General features: G+C 36.8%; 1 protein-coding gene across 2 annotated transcripts in view; it reads right to left on the reverse strand.

Moving 5' to 3' along the window:
• MKLN1 (muskelin 1) overlaps nt 1-21,069 on the reverse strand; it is a 345,476-nt gene that overhangs the window by 124,765 nt on the left and 199,642 nt on the right. For both annotated transcript variants that reach the window (XM_046020023.1, XM_046020022.1), the window contains one exon: nt 16,881-16,950. In XM_046020023.1, the coding sequence (XP_045875979.1) occupies nt 16,881-16,950 (70 nt within the window). The remainder of the gene's footprint in view (nt 1-16,880; nt 16,951-21,069) is intronic.

The raw sequence follows: 21,069 nt of genomic DNA on the forward strand, positions 1-21,069 counted from the left end.
TTCTCTGCTCAGCAGGGATCCTGCTTCCTTTCCTCTCTCTCTGCCTGCCTCTCTGCCTACTTGTGATCTCTGTCAAATAAATAAATAAAATCTTTAAAAATAAAAAACAAAACAGAACATCTCTATTGACTCACTGACGCCAGAGCCAAGGCTTTAACCACTACACCACAGCAACTATTCAGGCTTATATACTGTTTACATCTTAAGTAGTGATTAAAATTTCTTTATTATCAAAACTGCCATAGAAAAACTAAGATTGCTATTCTTTAATCATTGATCCTTTTTATCCATATCAAAGTAATAGGTATGGTATTATGATTTTTGAGAAATTCAAAGTTTCTTAGGAATACAACTGTATGTTAGAGAACAGATTACACAGGTAAGCAAGGGAGTACTGACATCTCTGCCTTCCTTATTAACCCACACTCCTTCCTTTCTCCTCCTTTCTCCAGTTATCCTTTAAAGTGTCAGTTTAGAAGTCAGCCTCCCCTGACAACTGGTTAGGTACAGTGTTGTAACTAATAAAAATGAATTTTTATACAATCTGTTGTGCAACATCCATCACCCTATATACAATACCTTAAATCCAACAGGAAGTATTTTTTGCATATATATATATATATGATTTATATGATTATATATATATGATTTATATATATGATATATATATATATATGATTTTATAACCAAACAGACTTCTTGTTATTAAAAAGTTACATAAGGAGGCACCTGGGTGGCTCAGTCAGTTGAGCTTCTAATTCTTACTTTGGCTCAGGTCATGATCTCGGGGGTTGGGGGACCAAGCCCTGCGGTGGGCTCCTCACTGAGTGTGGAGTCTGCTTAAGATTCTCTCTCTCCCTCTGCCTCTCCCCTCCCTGCTCATGTGCATTCTGTTTAAAAAAAAAAAAAAAGTTATACAAATAAAATGTAAACTCTCTAGTCTGAAACAAAACACAGTGGTCTGATACAAACACACCTCAGGGGAAATTTTTAATGTTTGGGACACCTGGCTGGCTCAACTGGTAAGCAGGTGACTCTTAATCTCAGGGTCATGAGTTATAAGCCCCAAACTGGGTGTGGATCCTACTTAAAAAAAATAAAAATAAAAATAAAAATAAAAAATAAATTGGGGCACCTGGGTGGCTCAGTGGGTTAAACCCTCTGCCTTCGGCTCAGGTTGTGATCCCAGAGTCCTGGGATCGAGCCCTGCATCGGGCTGTCTGCTCAGCGGGGAGCCTGCTTCCCCTTCTCTCTCTCTGCCTGCCTCTCTGCCTACTTGTGATCTCTCTCTCTCTGTCAAATGAATAAATAAAATCTTTAAAAAAAAAAATTGAAACAACCCAAAGGTTCTGGTAAACCAGTTAAGTAAGTTTGGTATACTCATGCAATAAAAAATTTAAAAACTTTTAATGTTTAATCACATTTTAACTTTATTCATAAATTTTATCATTTCCATTTCCCAACTCTTGAGCATAAATGCTGGGTACTGCTATTATTAAAGAGTGTTGTCCCATAATTAAATAGGCTTTCATTATTTTTTAATTTGGAGAAATAACTTCTGTAGGTATAGCAATAAAAGCTAAAAAAAAAAAAAAGTTCATTAGAACCAACATTTTAGAAAACCTATTTTAGAACCTATCATAGGGGGTCAAGGGCAGGCTGCCCTGGGACAGGCCACTTTGGCATAAAGATTACTTTGAGTTAAAAGTAATCAAAACCCAGCAGATGCAGGAAAAACTCTGCCTCCCTGTCAACTGCTAAGCTGGTAATAAGAGCCTAAACCAGGAAAAGAGCTATTAACAGAGGCTCCCCTTTACCTAAGGAACTTAACTGTAGAACTCTGAAACCTTGTTTTTCCAAACATCTCCTTTCATCTTCTTGCTATTGAACTTTCTCCCCTTCCTATCCTTAGAGCCTACCTTTTGTCTTAGCTCATGTAACCTTCCTGTTGCCTCACTGTCTTTGGAATTTCATGTCTGCATGGACTCCATATGTACACCTATTAAATTTGATTTTTCTCCTGTTAATCTGTCTCACGGCAATTTGACCCTAAGTCCAGCCAGAAGGAACACCGTGCAGAGGAAGTTCTTCCTCCATGACACTATATATCAACCTTTGAATTTTAAATATGTAAGTATCAATATATTAATCTTAAAATAAAACATAATGCATCACAATCTCTTTTCCAAAAGCGGGAGGCACACACAGAAAATCAAAGAACTATCTCAATGGTTTGTAATTCAGCCACAGAATTAAGCAACAATAAAAAACTTTACAGCTCAAAACTTGTTCCCAGTTTCAGTCTTGAGATATTTTTTTCAACATGAGAAAGGTGATTTTAAACATCCTTTTTAATCATATAAATAATTACAACTTATAAGGAATAGGGTGATATAAAGGAAGAAAATGGGATAGGGGAGCTAGTGGTAGCAGGACTTTTGAGCTTTAGATAGGTTTAGCAATGAAAGTGCTTCAAGGGTGCTTAAAGGATGAAACAGAGTATGTTATAAGTTTCCTCAAACTGCCATAACAAATTACCACAAACTTGATGGTTTAAAAAACAATAGAAACTTATTCTTTCACAGTTCTGGAACCCAGAAGCCTAAAATCAAGGTGCTGGCAGGACCATTTCCCTCTGAAAGCTCTAGAAGAGGATCCTTCTTTTCCTCTTCCAGTATCTAGGGGCTCCTGGAGTTCTTGGCTTGTGGCTATCTGCCTCCATGTTCACATGGCCTTCTTCCTGGCATCTTTTTGTGTTGAACAAAGATGCTCCTCATTGGATTTAGGGCCTTAGCTGGTCCAGAATGATCTCACCTTGAGATCTTTAAGTTAATTACATCTCCTAAGACCTTAAGATCATATTTTGGGGTTCCATATATCTTTTCAGGGGGGTCACTACTCAACCTACTACACAGAACCAGCAAGGTTAAATGGTATGTGTTGTGACTGAAGAAGTAGGCAGTCACCAGGGCATTCTATGCCATTATAAGGAGTTTGAATTATAAACACAGTGGGATCTATTAAATATAATGGGAAGCCAAGATCTCAATGTTACACACACACGCACACACACAGCGTGCTTTGTGGAGAATAAATCAGAGGAGCTGACAGACCAGTTAGATGTTGTTACAATAATTCAAGCAAGAGATGAGATGAAGATTTGGCCTAGAATGGTATGGAGATGAAGAGGATTAGACAGCTCTGATATATTTTGGAGACAGAATAAATGGAATTTAGTGATAGTTGGATGTAGGAAGGGGAGGGAGGTATCAAGGATGATTTAGCTTCTAATTTGAGTAATTGGGAATATCATTTACTGTCATCGAAAGGACTGGCAAGGAAATAGGTAAGATGGAAATAAGACTAGAAAAGTATAGATCCATATCTATGTATGTCTTGGGCTGTGTCTGAAAACAACAGTGACTTATGAGGTTTTAAGATTCTGTGAGTTCAATGGACAGTTCTTCCAATGGTAGCATGAGGACTCAGTCATGTGGCAGGCAGAATGGCTGGAGAAGTGGACTTGTATGAGGTGGAATTGAGGAAGCAGAACCCTGCTGGGATAATTGAGCCTCTCCATACAGGACTGTATTCTCAAGGAGGTCAGGTGGGCTTTCTTCAGAGCATTGTGCTCTTGGAGTTCTAAGAGACAGCAGAGCTATAAGGCCTCTTGAGGCCTTGCTCATAAGTTGCAATAACATTTGCATAGAATTTCCTGGTAGTCAAAGTCAAGTCACAAGGTGAGTCAGGATTTATAGGTTAGGGGAACAGACAGCCCATCTTGCTGACTATATTATGAAATCAGGACTCTATTCCAGCTGGAGTAGAGAAACACAAAAGGGTTTTTAAGGTGTGGAGCAACGACAACAAAATCAATTCCCATTCAGGATTAGAAACCCTCAGAAAACTATATAAAAAAGGCAACTTTCGGGCGCCTGGGTGGCTCAGTGGGTTGAGCCGCTGCCTTCGGCTCAGGTCATGATCCCAGGGTCCTGGGATCGAGTCCCGCATCGGGCTCTCTGTTCGGCAGGGAGCCTGCTTTCCCCTCTCTCTCTGCCTGCCTCTCTGTCTACTTGTGATCTCTCTCTGTCAAATAAATAAATAAAATCTTTAAAAAAAAAAAAAAAAAAAAAAGGCAACTTTCTCAATGGACAGAGGACATCTATAAAATATCCATGGCCAGCATCATACTTAATAAAGACTCCCTCCAATATTAGGAGAGAAAGAAAGTAGGAGCTGGGGGGAGGGGGTAAAATAGAAGATGAGAAAATATTTGCAAATCAAGTGTCTGATAAAGAGCTTATATATAAAACTTTTAAAAAACCTCAAGATTCAATAATAAGAAAACAACCAAATTTTAAAATGCACAAACCTTGGAATATCCACTTCACCAAAGAACATTTAGGGAAGGTAAAACAGGCATACAAGAAGATAGTCAACATCACTAATTATTTTTAAGATGCAAATTAGAGCCATAAATACTTGTACATTACTTTTCACAGCATCTTTATTTGTTAACAAAAACTAGAAACAATCTAATGTCCATCAACAGGTAATAGGAGAAATAAATTGATATGTAAGATAAAAGAGAATTCAGCTAAGGAAAAAAAATGGATGAATTACTGACACAAACAGTACAGATGAATTTCAAGATATCTTTGAGTAAAATCAGACAAAAGAAATACATACTAAGTTTTTCCATTTAAATAAAATCCTAGAAAATGTAAATCAATTAATAATGAAAGAATACAGATCGGTGGTTGCCTAGAGATAGAGATGGAGGTAGGCGAGGTAAATTAAAAGGAGATATAAGGGGCTCCTGGGTGGCTCAGTGGGTTAAGCCGCTGCCTTCGGCTCAGGTCATGATCTTGGGGTCCTGGGATTGAGTCCCGCATCGGGCTCTCTGCTGAGAAGAGCCTGCTTCCCTCTCTCTCTCTCTCTCTCTGCCTGCCTCTCTATCTACTTGTGATCTCTCTCTGTCAAATAAATAAATAAAATCTTAAAAAAAAAAAAAAGGAGATATAAGAAACTTCTGGGGTAGTAGATATGTCTAATATTTTAAATGTAGTGATATTTTTGAGGGTATATGGATTAAAAGTTTTCAAATTATACCCAAAAAATGTGAGTTTATTGTACAATAATTATACCTTAATAGCTATTTTAAGAATTATAAAAGTTAGTATTAAGAAAATGAATAAGGGGTGTCTGGGTGGCTCAGTCGGTCAAATGTCCAACTCTTGGTTAAGACTCAAGTCATGATCTCCTGTGTCCTGTGAATCAAGCACCAATTGTTGGGCTCCATGCTCAGCAGGAGTCTGCTTGGATATTATTCTCCCTCCCTTTGCTCCTCCCCTCACTTGCGCTTCCACGCACATGCGTGTACTCTCTCTCTCTCTCAAATACATAAATAAGTAAATCCTTTAAAAAATGAATAAGCAAGCCACAGACTTAGAGAAAATATGTGCAATACATAACTAAGAATTTATATCCAGAAAAAATATAAGAAATTCCTACAACTCAGTGATAAGAAAAGCAAACAGAAACGATCCACAAAAAGATAAATGAATAACAAATAAGCAAATGGAAAAAAGTTCTTAAATCATTAGTCATCAAAGAATTATAAATTAAAACCACTTCACACTAACAATAATCACTCAAATTAAAATGTGTGTCAATGCCAAATGTTGCTGAGGCTGTGAAGCAACTGGGAGTCTGATAATTTTATAGAAAGTCATATACCCCTACCTTACAATGCAACAGCTCTCCCTCTCGATATAAACCCAAAAGAATAAAAAAATACTTACTAGTTGTACAATCTTCAAAAAGAATGCATATAAAGGCTTTATTTATAATCACCAAAAACTGAAACAACGCAAATGTTCATAAACAGGATGGGTAAACAAATTACAGTGCCTGGGTGGCTCAGTCACTGGAGCATCTGACTCTCGGTTTCAGCTTAGGTCATGATCTCATGGTTCATTAGATCAAGCCCCACGTTGGGCTCCGTGTTCAGCAGGAGTCTGCCTGGATATTCTCTCTCCCTCCGCCCCTTTCCCCACTCTCGCTCTCTCTAATAAATAAATAAATCTTAAAACAAAACAAAACCAAACCAAAAAAAAAAAAAAAAACAACAAAAAAAAACCAACACCAGAGTATGGTATATCCATAGAAGAGAATGGTAATCTGTAATGAAAAGAATGTAATACTGACACATGCAACAACATGGATAAACATGATAAACATTCTGCACATAAAAAGCCATGTATAAATATACTCTATGACTCAGTTTATATTAAAATTTTAGAATTGATAAAAAACTAATCTATGCCAAAAGAATCTAGACGGTGCCTTTGGATGGAGGGTGGGAGAGATTTTCACTGTTAAGAGACAGAAAAGATCTTTCTGAGGGGATAGAAACATTTTATATCTTGATAGAGGTATGAATTATATTTATGAGTGCATTTTTCAAAATGAATACTGTATGCCTAAGGACCATGTGAATTATATTACATTTAATAATACATTGATTAAAAATGTATTATGCCCTATAAACAATGCTCCTTTTACAAATTTGGACAAAATACCATTAAAACACTTTATAAATTTACTGGTATCCTAGAAATTATACTGAAATGCATATATTTTATGTATTTCCTTCCTCACTTTGCACTTACCCTGATAATATCCTTGTTATGATTCATCAGAGAAAGAAAAACATAAATATACCACAAAAATGAAAGCATACATCTACCCACCCACCACACACACCCCAACTGTATTAAATAATCACAAAGTTTCTCTGACTTGTTTAGATTATACAAAAAGAAGAATGCTTGTTGTTTGTTAAACATTTTAACTGCCTTCTCTGGCCCCAGAAAGCAAAGACTATTACCTAAAATCATAACTTTTACTCAAACTACCACAGAAGAAGCTTATAATTTTAGAAGAGTTATAATCTGATCTTTCTTAAAGCAATTATCAAGACATGTGTTGCTAAACGTACATTTTAACCAATGCCAGGATATTTGCCAGTGACCTTGAAAAACAGGTTTCCCATCGCAGGGTCAGTAACTCTGATAAAACATTCTGATGAGGGAGAAGGGTGCAATTACTATCTTAAAATATTTAGGGGGTTTTCATTCATGCTATAATTACTTCCTACCAGCACAGATGATTCCAAATTAAAAGCAGTATTTTCTCATTAGGTCTGCAAATATGTGTGCCCTATCACAATGAAAATGGCTTTAATTTAAACTTAAAAACAGATTTTAAAAGTGTGAGAATGAAATTTCAAAGAAATTAAAAATCCACTATCCTGATATAACCACCACCACCATTTTGGTACTAATTCAGTTTAACACTGTATGCAAAAACTCACACAGACACATTCTTTACATAAGTGGAATATCATATATGCTATTTTTAATGAGATTAACTTTTTAAGTAACTGATTTTGTTTTCTCTTTTTCTTTCCTCATCTCTTCCTCTCACCAATGCTAACAATCAGATATGTGTCCTTTCCTATCTTTATCTGGGCTCACTGCATCAAATACAAATATATATACATAACCACATATATACATACCTACATACATACTGGTGAGAGAGTTGTTATTCAGGTAACAACAGTAGGATCTTATTGTAGATGTTTCTCTGCATCATGCTTTTCTCACTTTATGGTAGAAATCCCTCCAAGTTAACTAGTAGATCATTTAAATTAAATGCCTAACAATATCCCATGAAAAATGTATTCTAGCCTTCCCCTACAGATAGGTATTCTTTTTCTCCCCAAAACTACATTATGCAAGAATTGCTGTATTAATAATTATGTACATTTAACATATTGATCCTCTTATTTCTAAGAGGCAGAGTCCTGGGAAGGACTGAGTAGGACAAATGTACTCTCAGTATCAATGGCCCTTGCCAGGTATTATTCAAAAAGATTGTAATAATCCAGATTTTTAATTTCAGATTTCAGAATGTATAGGTACCCTTCTTCCCAAATCCCTGTAGCAATGAGTGTTATTATTCGTTGAAGTATCTCTAGAAGCTAGACATTTTAAACAATCTCTTGGCTGAAAAAGAAAAAAAATAAAACCTCCTATGATTTTTAAAAAAAGGAAATATCTGAAGATACAGAATACCCGAGTGCACAGAGGCAAACTCTGGTGAGAAGTGCATGCTCACAGAAAGAAGGGGAGCCAAAACGCTGTGAAGCAGGTCCTCGCTCCAAAGCTTTTAGTCTGGGGCTAAGTGCACTAGCAGAGTAGACATACCAGAAGCACCAGGAAAGTAAAAGTTGGGGAACCATGGAAATGGAAGACAGTTGGTATATTAGAATACTCCAGAGAAACAGAACAGAAATAGGATATATAGAAAGATACGTAAGAGATTTATTGTGGAAATTGGCTCACATAATTATGGAGGCTAAGAAATCCCACCATATGCAATCTACAAGCTGGAGAACCAGGAAAGTGAATCCTCCAACCCCAGGCAAGCCTTGAAATAACTGCAGTCTGCCCAACACCTTGACTGCAACCTCAAGGACACCCTGAGCTACAACCACCCGGCTAAGCCACTGTCAGATCCCTGACCCTCAGTAACAGAATGAAATAATAAATGCTTGTTTTTTACTGCTAAGTTTGGGGTAATTTATTACACATCAACAGATAATACAGCATCCAAAGCCAAAATAAATATTAACAGTTCCATTTATTAAGTAGTTAGGTCTAAACAACTTAGTAAGTATTTATGTACTGACAACTTAAGACCCATTTGAAAAAAACAACAGACATAAATTTAAAGAAAAATACTTGTATTTCATTCCTAGATAAATATAATTACTTACTAATGTGACATGTGTGCCTGCCTGCTGGACACTGCATAACAATTCAAACATTTAAATTAGACTCGAATCAAATTCCTTAGCACACTGATTTTCTATATAATACTTCTTTTTCTTTTTTTTTTAATCACAGCAAACACAAAAGTCCCAGCTTTGTCATGACACCACTGAAAGGGAAATACAGAAATTAGTAAAACAGAATGCTACTTTTTCAGGATCTTGTAATCTAATGAGGAAAACACACACTAACAACTAATCACAACACAAAGTAGAATGAAAGGAGTCCTATGACTCTATGATAGATACAAAACAAGTATTTCTGCTATCAAAAAAAAGAAAGATTTGATGTTAATTAGCAATAGAGTAATACTTCCATTTACCCACCACCTTCAGAAAAAGACTTCCACATAATACAAAATTTAGAAATCCAGAAATAAAACACTTAAAGAGTACATGATAACCTTAAAGCCTTATTTTTACGTACGAAAAAACACAATTCTAGGAGGTGAACTCTGACCCTAGTTTCCATAGAGTCCATGGCAGACTATTTACAACAGTATGCGACAGAGACAGAAGGCATATAAAACTTAAGAGAGAATATAAAAGCAAGAATCTCGCCTACCTTTTCTTCCTTGTCAAATACCCAGCCAGAAGAGAAAAGAGAGGCAACATTCATCTTTTGTATTTGCTTACGTATTAGCAAAAGGCTTAAAAATGTATAATATGATCTCACGTTCTTAAAGTGCCTTCATAGTCCGCTTTCCTCACCGGGGCAACCACCACCCAGGCAAAAGCTTCAGGATTATTGCCAGGATTATTGCAAAAGCACTTTTCACCTCTTAATACATTATTTATTTTGTGTATTGTCTCTCTCCTCAAAAAATAAGCTCTATCAGGCCAGAAATATGATTATGTCCTGCTTATACCTCACTGATTTTCCTTAGTCAAATACCTACAAGAGAGTCTGAGATACAGCAGCCATTAAATTTGTACATAATGAACTGAATGAATGAAAGCTACAGACATAAAGGTGAGAAGGTACTGCAGGCATAATTTCTGGTCCCTGATGTACCAAACCTTCTCTCAAACAGTCAGTCAAACACTAATCCAGGGACTGCAATGAAGGAATTATGCTAGATATACTTAACGTTCCAGTCAGTTCATTTTAATTAAAACAGATAATATGGGTGGGCCTGACCTAATCATGAGCCGTTTAACTCTGAGTCTAGAGATCAGGGACAAGAAATGAGAAATTCAAAGCACAAGGGGGAATCGATGCACCACTGCTCCCTTGAAAATGAAGGGGGCCATGTGGCAAGGAATGTAGGCAGGGTCTAGGAACTAAGAATAGCTCTTAACTGACAGCCAGCAAGAAAATGAGATCCTCAGTCCTATAACCACAAGCAACTGAATTCTGACAACAGCAAAGCTCATTTTTTCCCAGAGCCAGCAGGTGAGAAGTTAGCCAATACCTGGATTTCAGCCTGAGCACAGAACCCAACACCGCCATGCTGGACTTACTGCTGTGCAACTGCAAGCTAGTAAGTGGCGTACAGCTAATTTGTGATCTGCTATTACAGCAAAAGCAAAATAAAACAGAGGGAGCTTTCATAATGAGGGCAATGTTAAAATCACAAACCACATAAGTGTTCAAGATTGACAATCAAATTCTTCAGAATTAGAATAAAAATTCCAATCGGAATCATATCCAATAGAATTGCATTATGATTACCCTAGTGACAAAATTTTAGAATAAAGGTAAAAAGTTTAATTGGGGTACTTTGTGGCAAAACTGCAATGGGTAGAGAAATGAGGACAAGAATAAAAACGATCATTACTTTATTTTTTCCAGTAAGTAAAACTGAGGAAGGTATGCAATGTCTACTGAAACATGTACACTATAGAGTACTAATCCATTTTTCCAATAAATACCCCCAAACATTACACTTTTGTTTTTCTATTTGTTACTTAGATTTTTCTATCTTTTCCCTCATGACCCTTTATGTCAGGTGTCAGCTGGACATTAATGTCCCTATCTTTTACAGCTCTGTCTCCCTTGCACAAAATTACTTCCAGGTGCTGAAACCTGAGGAAACAACTAATCAGAGTAACATTGTAACCAAGTAGATTCTAGGAAAGACCCCTACCCCCAGGACCTAAAATTTAATCACAACGATTTTGGTTTTTCAGAGTCCTCTTTGTTTTTTTCTTTCTGATTCTCAAACCTGTTCAAGACACAATAAATGAATTATTAGTCACCATACAGTCACTTCTCATTATTTATAGATTCCTTATTTGTGAATTTGCCTACTCACTAAAATTTATTTTCAGCAACAAAATCAATAATGGCAGCACTTCCAGTCATTCCCAGACATGTGCTGAATGGCAAAAAAAATCTGAGTTGCCCAATACACACTTTCCCAGCTGAGGTCAAACAAGGGACACTATGCTTTCTTGGTTTAACTCTATTGTACTATAAACAAATGTTCTTTGCACCGTCTATGTAATGCCACATCTTTTATACCTTTGGGCTTTCTGTTGGTGATCTTGCTGTCTAAAATGATCCCCAAAAAGAGTACTGAAGTGATGTCCTATGTTTCTAACCATGAGAAGGCTGTGATGTGCCTTATGGAAGAAATAGGTGCCAGGCTGGGGCAGTGATGCCCCCTTTTCAAAAGGAATTTCAAAGACATTCCCTGAGCCCCAGGGGAATTTCAATCTCTCCTTCAGTGCCCACCTGGCTTGAAAAGTTCTAATGAAGAGGCCGCTGCACTCCTGCAGCAAAGAGCACCGAGAGCTGTGAAACACGAGTCCGGGGGTGCTGCCTCTACGTGAAGCGTTTCTGAGTTCACAGGACCTACACAAAGACGTATGTGGAAAAGTCTCTTAGAACATTATTTTTTCTCTGGCTAAATCTGAGTCAAAACCTTAGTTTTCTCAAGAGTCTGCCACATGCCATCAGGCAGATCGTGAGAAAGACTGAAAACTATCTGGCTTCCCTGTGGCAAGACTCACACATACTGTGATCCATTCTCTCTGGACTCTTACTTCAAGCTTCATTCAGGCATGAGTTAGAGTGCTAAGGCTGTAAGTTCAATGCTGATGAATAAATAAAATATATATAAATTACAGTGCCTACAAACAGAAACACATTTAAAGTAAGGTTATGTACTGATCAGCCGACAAAAATGTTATGACCATAGACACAGAGGACTCTAACCCTGTACTTCCCCGTGGAGCAACGGCTCAGTATTCACTAGTGCAGTGTTCATAGCAACTTTACAAAACATAACTAACTGTGAATAACAGAATCAACTATCTATAAAACCAAAACACGCTAGAAACAGAAATACTTCTCAGAGCTTTAGAAAGGTGGAAGTTGTTAGTATATGCACCAAATTCTTAAAATTACCATATTGTCTTGGCGGGAGGGAAATTTAGAATCATTAAAAACAAATATGGACAATTCCCATACTAATCATATGGTAACACTTCATGAATTAAGGGCACCTGGGTGGCTCAGTCGTTAAGCATCTGCCTTCCTTCCACTGGGATGGTCCTGGGATCAAGCCCTGCACTGGGCTCCCAGCTTGGCAGGAAGCCTGCTTCTCCCTCTCTCACTCCCCCTGCTTGTGTTCCCCTCTCTTGCTGTGTCTCTCTCTGTCAAATAAATAAAATCTTTAAAAAAAAAAAAAAGGTTTCTCTTTATCCAAAATTAAAATATTAGAAGTAAGTTGTATATCCTGAGTACCCTCTTAAGTGCTCTGAAATATGTAGGTTGGGTAGTAGTTTATTATTAAAATAAATTACAAAGGTTAAGTAATTGGCAATAATTATTTTCTCAGTGATCTATGATAATAATACTGCCACTTTACATAAAGCACATTACATTTTAGAAAGTGTTTTTGAATAATTCTTTTTTATTCTCAATATTGCAATCTGCAATTCTGGTTACTATATTTTTCATTTCTTTTTTTTTTTTTTTTTTAATAGTTCCCAACTCCCTGCCATAATGTTCATTATTGATTTTCATCTCCTTTTTTTCTTTAATACACTTATTTTAAAACCTATACCTAAAATTCTATTATCTGTAAACTCTTATTTTTGGTAGATATCAAATATGGAAAACTAAAAAAAACCTAGATGCCTAGGATATTATCTTTGGTTTGTTTTTTTTTTTTTTTTGAAGATTTTATTTATTATTTGACAGAGAGAGAGATCACAAGCAGGCAGAGAGGCAAGCAGAGAACCCAATGCGGGACTCGATCCCAGGACCCTGAGATTATGATTTGAGCTGAAGGCAGAGGCTTAACCCAGTGAGCCAGCCACCCAAGCGCCCTGGATATTATCTTCTTCTTAAAGAGTTATATCTGCTGCAGGTCCATGACTAGTGATACTACCACTTCTTAATTTTTTTTTAAGATTTTATTTATTTATTTGAGAGAGAGCACAGAGGGAGAGAGAGAAGCTGACTCCTCACTGAGCAAGAAGCCCAATGTAGGGCTTGGTCCCAAGACACTAGGATCATGACCAGAGCCTAAGGCAGATGCTCAATCCACTAAGCCACCTAGGTGCCCCACTTCTTGATTATTTTAATCAAATTTCAAGGACTGAGATAATATGAAATTGGGCTTCAGTCCCTCTAAGGGCCACAGTTATTATCTCTGGTTCTCCTTTACTCCTCAAACATAGCTTCAGGGTCCTAACCCAGAGTATGGTAATTTGCTACTCTACCACATTCCAGGTTCTGATTTCTGACCTTTATCTTCTGGCCTCAAGAGTCTGTCAGAAGTGCTGTTTAGCTTTTCAGTATCTTGACCACTTCTTCAGGAATCAATAGAAACCCACTGGAAAAGGGGCCCTAAAATAGAACCCCTCTCTGGGTTCCTGTATATTCCTCAATCTTGGCCCCATCACTCTTCACTTCTTAGTTACCAATACACTGCACCTTCAAAAATACTTATTTTTCTTCCTATTACATTCTTATTAGTAGTACAGTTGGTCAAAATTAATTTTTATTATTGTATTTTTCATTTAATGAAGTTTGATTTGGTTCTTTTTTTCAAATCTGTTAAATCACTTTTTAAAGTTTCCTATTCCTTACAAATATCTTTAATTTCTTTATTTTTTTTAAAAGACTTTATTTATTTGACAGATTATAAGTAGGTAGAGAGAGGGAAGCAGCCTCCCTGCTGAGCAGAGCCCAATGTGTGGCTCGATCCCAGGACCCTGAGACCATGACCTGAGCCAAAGGCAGTGGCTTAAACCACTGAGCCACCCAGGCGCCCTAATTTAGTTTCTTTTAAATCATAAAAACTTGGGCGCCTGGGTGGCTCAGTGGGTTAAGCCGCTGCCTTTGGCTCAGGTCACGATCTCGGGGTCCTGGGATCGAGTCCCGAGTCGGGCTCTCTGCTCAGCAGGGAGCCTGCTTCCCTCTCTCTCTCTGCCTTCCTCTCTATCTACTTGTGATCGCTCTCTGTCAAATAAATAAATAAAATCTTTAAAAAAAATAAAAAATAAATCATATAAACTTTAAGTAACTTCTACTCCTGCACTTACCACACTGAATATTAATTGATTTAAGGTATCTCTTGGCTCATTAAGAGGAAAGACAATAGTTCACTACTACAAAGTTTAGTACTGCATGGGTGCTTACTAAATAAGTTTTGAATGAATAAGCAAATAAATAAGTAAAAACACATTAAATACTACTGCCTTGAAATACTGTTCCATGACAAATAAAGAAAATTTCACAGTAAAGAGGTTACCACAGTTTCACTAATAATAAAAAAGCTATATATAACTCATTGGTAAAACATAAAAACAACTGAGTAAAAACAAATACACACCAAATTTGAGGGCTCAATTTAAGTAAAATGAAAATGTGAATAAGAAAAGCATGATTAAAAACACAATGAATTCAAACTCAGGATGCAGTGGGTGGGGTTCATGCACCAACAACATACACAATGTAAGCCCATCATCATATGCAAAAAGGCTTGAATATAAACAGGAAAATGCAAATAAAAAGCATAGTGAGTTATAATCAAAGATCTAACAGACCGGCAAAACCTAAAAATGAGCCATAAAAGTGAAGGGGAGAAAGCAATGCACAATAACATTCATATGCTGTCAATGAGAGTAAATCATATAGCCATTCTGTAAAACAGTTTTGCATTATCTGAACATATATATACCCTATGATCCAACAACTGTGCTCCATGGCATATATCCTAAAGAAAATCTTGTACATGTGTACCAGGACACAACAACATACATAATTGTTCATAGCAGCCTAGTCATAATAGCAAAAAACGATAAAAAACCGAAAAGCCTATCAACTGCAAAATGGATAGACACATTTTGGCAGGTTAATGCACTGGAATACTATACAGTAGTGAAAATTAAGAAAGTACAATTATATGTAAAGCAAAAAAAAAAAAAAACCACATCAAGATTTATAATGAGTGATTCAATTTAGGTTTATATAAAGTCAAAGCTTAAATCTTAGATAAAACCTAAATCACAGCACACGTATAAACATACATATACAATACAGTAAGAAAATGCTTAACAAAGCATGAAATTACAGTTACTGGGGAGGAGTTAGAGGACAAATATAAGATGGAGCTCACAAGAGGTTTCAAAAGGTCATGGATGTTTTATATTTCTAAAGAAAGTTAATGAATAAATAGATATTATTCCTTATAAATACATTAAAAAAGTATGAATATATATTCTTCGGATGTACACTTTACACTAGAACATTTACTTGTTTAAAGATTTTATTTATTTATTTATTTGAGAGAGAAAGCATGTGCATACACGCACATGCGCTGTGGGAGGAGCAGAGGGGAAGAGAGAGAGAGAGAGGCAGACTCCCTGCTGAGCACAGAGCCCAACTCAGGGCTTGATCTCAAGACCCTGACTGAGATCATGACCTGAACCAAAACCAAGAGTCAGACACTTAACTGACTGAGCCACCCAGATGCCCCTGCAATAGAACATTTAAATACCACGTGATCCAAAGAAGGTATGCATATATACATATTTATATACGCATTTATATATGTAAAGGAAAAATAAGTATAGAGGTTAGGCTTCCAAAAATTACACTAGAACAAAAAAGTAGGTTTTACTTACCATCTGCTTTATCTATCAGAGCAGTCGTTTCCTCAAGGAGATGGACATAATAAGTTTCAATGCTTAAAGTATATAACTGAAAGAATGACTATTTTTAAATTGAAATGACCTCAGATACCACTTGTCAAGGAAAGTTATTTAGTTCATCGTCTTGACATCACCTAAATATACCACTTTAGTAAAATAACAAACTATATCAAGTTTATTTTCCCTAAAAGGCAGTCATTGAGTTACTGAATCCAAGTTCAACTTACTAACATTTCCTTAAACATTTACAGACTGACTGGAGTTTAAGTACAATAGAAGTCATAAAAACTGCTCATACTGGCACTCAGATCAGTTACTGCTCAAAACAGCAATGGCACCATAACCAGTTCTTTCCATTAACATTTCCTCAAAAGGTATCAAGAAACTTAATTTTGCATCATTAGTAATGTCGAAAAAAATACATACTAGATTTTAAAGCTCCAGTAGAAAGGAGAACCTGGGTGGTTCAGTCAGTTAAGCACCCAATTCTTAAATCATCTCAGGTCAGGATCTCAGGGTTGTGAAACTGAACCCTGCAAGGGACTTTGTGTTCAGCACAGAATCTGCTTGAGATTCTCTCTCTCCCTCTGCTCACGTGCCCTCTCTCTCTCTAAAATAAATAAAATCTTTAAAAGTAAAGAAAGAAAGAAATGTTCCAGCAGACAGAGTAAAAAGTCTATGTTTCATCAAATTCCACACTGCACTTGACTACGAAAAAAACCTCTTCCAACATTTCAACAACAACAAAAAAGGAAATAAAAATCTATCTCACAATTTCAAAAACTGAGTAAGTTATTAATGAATTCCAGATAACTGATGTCAATTAAATGCCTATTCTAAATGGTATCAGGAGCTATCTTCTTACCTGGGGAGGATAGTTGCTCTCTGAAGACCATCTTGAAGATTGGTCATTTGGTTTATCCACTAAAATGTTCCTGAAATAAAGAAAAGAAAATTATACAAATAATTAAAATTATAAATGAACACAAATATGCAAAAAGAGGAATAATCTACCGGAAGCTGAAATTATCATAAAGTTATATAATGTCTGGAACTTGAACAAAAAGACAAACAGAATAAGAAACAGAAAAATTCTAGTATATCTAAGATCTAAAAAATATGATAAAGGCAGCATTTCAAACAATGGAGAAAAGCAAGAAAAATATACTTCTACTTAATACCCAAGTGCCAAAGTGAACAGGTGTATTTAGAAATTTAAGGTAAGAAAATAAAATAAAATACCTAAGAATAAATAAATTCCATTTATACATATTAGATATATTATTATATTGCACACAATGATATTGTTATATACTACATATAGGATGTTATATATGTATTATATGCAACATCATGTATGTATATGTATAGGTATACAATCAATCTTTGGATTAAGAAGCTTTTTTTTTTTTTTAAAGATTTATTTATTGGAGAGAAAGAAAGAACATGGGTGAGAGCAGGGACAGAGAGAGAGGGAGAGAGAAACTTTAGCAGTCCACACTGAGCATGGAGCCTGACACAGGGCTTAATCTCATGACACTAAGAGATCATGACCTGAGCCTAAACCAAGAGTCAGATGCTTAACAGACTCTGTCACCCAGGAGCCCCTAGATTAAGAAGTCTTCAAAGCACAAGGTCAAAAGCAGAACTGTGGGTGAAAAAAGGAAGTGATATAAGTAACTTTGGAAGATGGTGCTTTCACCAGAAACCATAAGGCTAAATAAAGAAAAATGGAACCACACATAAAAACTGTACTGTATTTGGTAAAGCTGTTTTTCACAGAGATATTGGTTAAATCTGAATCAGTTCACATGTATACTGGGGTTTAACAAATAAATAGATGGCAGATAGTGGAATCAAGCTTCTCACTTCGGTGTGGAAAGTTATAGAAAAGCAAAGGGAGTAAGATTAGAATGAGCCTTGTGGACTGAACATCACTTGAACTAATGTTTAGTTTAATATGGACACAGATAAAAAGATATGAAAATAATTACAGATATGTATGTGCATGCATGCACAAACAACACACAAATAGTACTTGTTAGTTCTGTTCACTAAGTGGGACCAGAAGTGGTGACACCCCAGCAGCAGTGAGCACACCCAGCACCCAGGTCTTGGTTTCTGCCCAGCATCCCCTAAGAAAAGAAAAGAGGGATTCTAGGGGAAATTGCTGGTTCTAGGATTGGAGCAGGTAATTCAAAAGATAAGCCTGGAGCACAGATTAAGAAATGGGAGAGATAAATTCATCTGCCTAAATATACATACACCTAAGAAGTGCTAAACTATTATCTTCAATGTACAGATTAAGAAATGAGAGAGAGAAATTAACTTGCCTATATACATACACCTTAGAAGTGAGGATTTTACTCTGAGGCAGTCTGACTCCAAAGCCAATGCTCTTAATTACTATACTATACAGCCTGAGAATTATTTCCATTTCCCAGAACTTAACCTAAAAAATAATCCAGGATATGTAAATCATCCACATTCATCACAGCACAGTTTGTAATAGCAAATTGCAAGCAACCAAATTCTGTCACAATCAGGAATTAATTAGACAAATTATTACAGACTTGTGTTACAGAATACCCTGTACTCATGTTCTATGATATAACTTAAAATGTAATTGAAAATTGTTCACTACACAGTAACTGAAGAGAAAAAAGTAGTTTATAGTATACATATATGAATCATTGTTGTAAGTAGTAATATTCATGCATGGAGAGAAAGACAAAGAGCATATACTAAATTGTCAATGCCACTTTCAATGAGATACTTTTTTGCCCTTTTGTACATTTCTAGCTTTCTAAAATTAACACATATTTTCATAATCAGTAGAAAAGCTGGGTTTTGCAAAGATTTTATTTATTTATTTATTTACTTGTATAGCAGGGGAAGGGGGAGAGGGAGAGAAAATCTCAAGTAGACTCCATGCTGAGCAACAGAACCCAACACAGGGCTCAATCTCACAATCCTGAGATCATGACGTGAGCCAAAAACAAAAGCTGGACACTCAACCAACTGAGCTACCCAAGTGCCTCACAGAAGTGTTTTAAGAATGAATTACAGGGGGGCACCTGGGTGGCTCAGTGGGTTAAGGCCTCTGCCTTCAGCTCGGGTCATGATCCCAGGGTTCTGGGATCGGGCCCCACATCGGGCTCTCTGCTTTGCGGGGAGCCTGCTTCCTCCTCTCTCTCTGCCTGCCTCTCTGCCTAGCTGTGATTTCTCTCTGTCAAACAAATTAAAAAAAAAAAAATTAAAAAAAAAAAAAAAGAATGAATTACAGGGGCGGCACCTGGGTGGCTCAGTGGGTTAAAGCCTCTGCCTTCCGCTCAGGTCATGATCCCAGGCTCCAGGGATCCAGCCCCGCATCGGGACCTCTGCTCAGTGGGGAGCCTGCTTCCCTTCCTCTCTCTCTGCCTGCCTCTCTGCCTACTTGTGATCTCTGTCAAATAAATAAATAAAATCTAAAAAAAAAAAGAGAATGAATTATAGGGCGCCTGGGTGGCTCAGTGGGTTAAGCTCTGCCTTCGGCTCAGGTCATGATCTCAGGGTCCTGGGATCGAGTCCTGCATTGGGCTCTCTGCTTGGCGGGGAGCCTGCTTCCTCCTCTCTCTCTGCCTACTCTCTCTGTCAAATAAATGAATAAAATCTTAGAAAAAAAAAAAAAGAATTACAAAACACAAAATGAAGACAACCCTACATGAAAATACCATAGTTAAAAGCTAAAGCTAAAAAGCTAGGATTTTTTAAAAAATCACTTTGACATGAATGTTATAAAGCATGAAGGAAAATCTCATAAATTTAAACTATGATACAGTGGGACCACAAAAATCATTCATGTTAACAAATGACATGAGGGAGCTAACCAGTCATAATGTGAAAAGTGAGCAGATGGACGACTACATGCAAAGTCAAGGGGGCAAACAGTTGCAATATGTTGTGGCCTCATGAATTTTGACATGCTTATTAAACAGCCTTTTGGAGTTTCAAAAGTTGGGTATCTGAGGCTAAAATTCAGGGGAAATGCCAGTACCAAAAAATACATGTATCTTTAGGGATACCAGTACAACATAGCTAAAATATTTAAAGCCATGACACTGAATGGGATGACCTAAGGAATGAAATGGAGCTAGAAAAGCCAACAGTCTCATTAAGCTCTGTGGAGGTCCAGCTCTGCGGAGGTCCATCACTTTGGGGGTCTAGATAAGAAAAGCTGAGAATAGGAGACTAAAAAGGGACAAAGATGAAGAAAACAGAAACCCAGGAAGTATGTATGCCAAGTGAAAATACTTTAAGGAAAGATGTGAAAGACCACATAAAATGTTTCTGAGAAAATAGGGACTGGGTGGTATTCATCCTGCATATGCCTAACTCCAAGCCTAAATGCTGTTATACACAAAATGCTTAATAAATATTTGATAATGATATAAACAGGTTGCACTACAAAGAAAAAAATTAAAGTAGATCCATCAAAGCATAAAATATATTACTTGTACTTATTACCTATAACTTAAAACTTATATTAAATTGAAATAAAAATAAATGAGAAATGGGGCGCCTGGCTGGCTCAGTCGGTGGAGCATGCAACTTGATCTTGGGATTTTGAGTTTGAGCCCCATGTTGACTGGAGAGATTACTTTTAAAAAGTCTTTTTTAAATAAACAAATGAGAACTAAAATACAAACCAGAAGTAAGGTGAGGTTAGCCTGAGGGGATTTGGAGAGATGGATGCTTGAAGATAATCCTGATAACCTCCAGTCCCAACACTAGGTCAACTATTAGGTACCTCTCCTGAGCTCAGCAGGTAACAGACACCAGAATCAGAAGTTTTAGAATCACGACAAAAGCTTGGCCACAGGAAAACCAAGAGATCCATGGACAGGTCTCTCCCGGAAACAAAGGTATCGACTGCATGAGCATTTCTGGGACAATCTGCAAGTCTCCCTGGCCCACAAAGAGCTTTAGAAAGAGCTAACCTGCTAGACTTGGTTGCCTTCACCACTGAAGCTGAGACTGTACTTGCCCTCTTAGCTGAGGATACCCAGATACTG

Source organism: Meles meles, chromosome 10, assembly GCF_922984935.1.
Source record: "Meles meles chromosome 10, mMelMel3.1 paternal haplotype, whole genome shotgun sequence".
NCBI lineage: Eukaryota > Metazoa > Chordata > Mammalia > Carnivora > Mustelidae > Meles > Meles meles.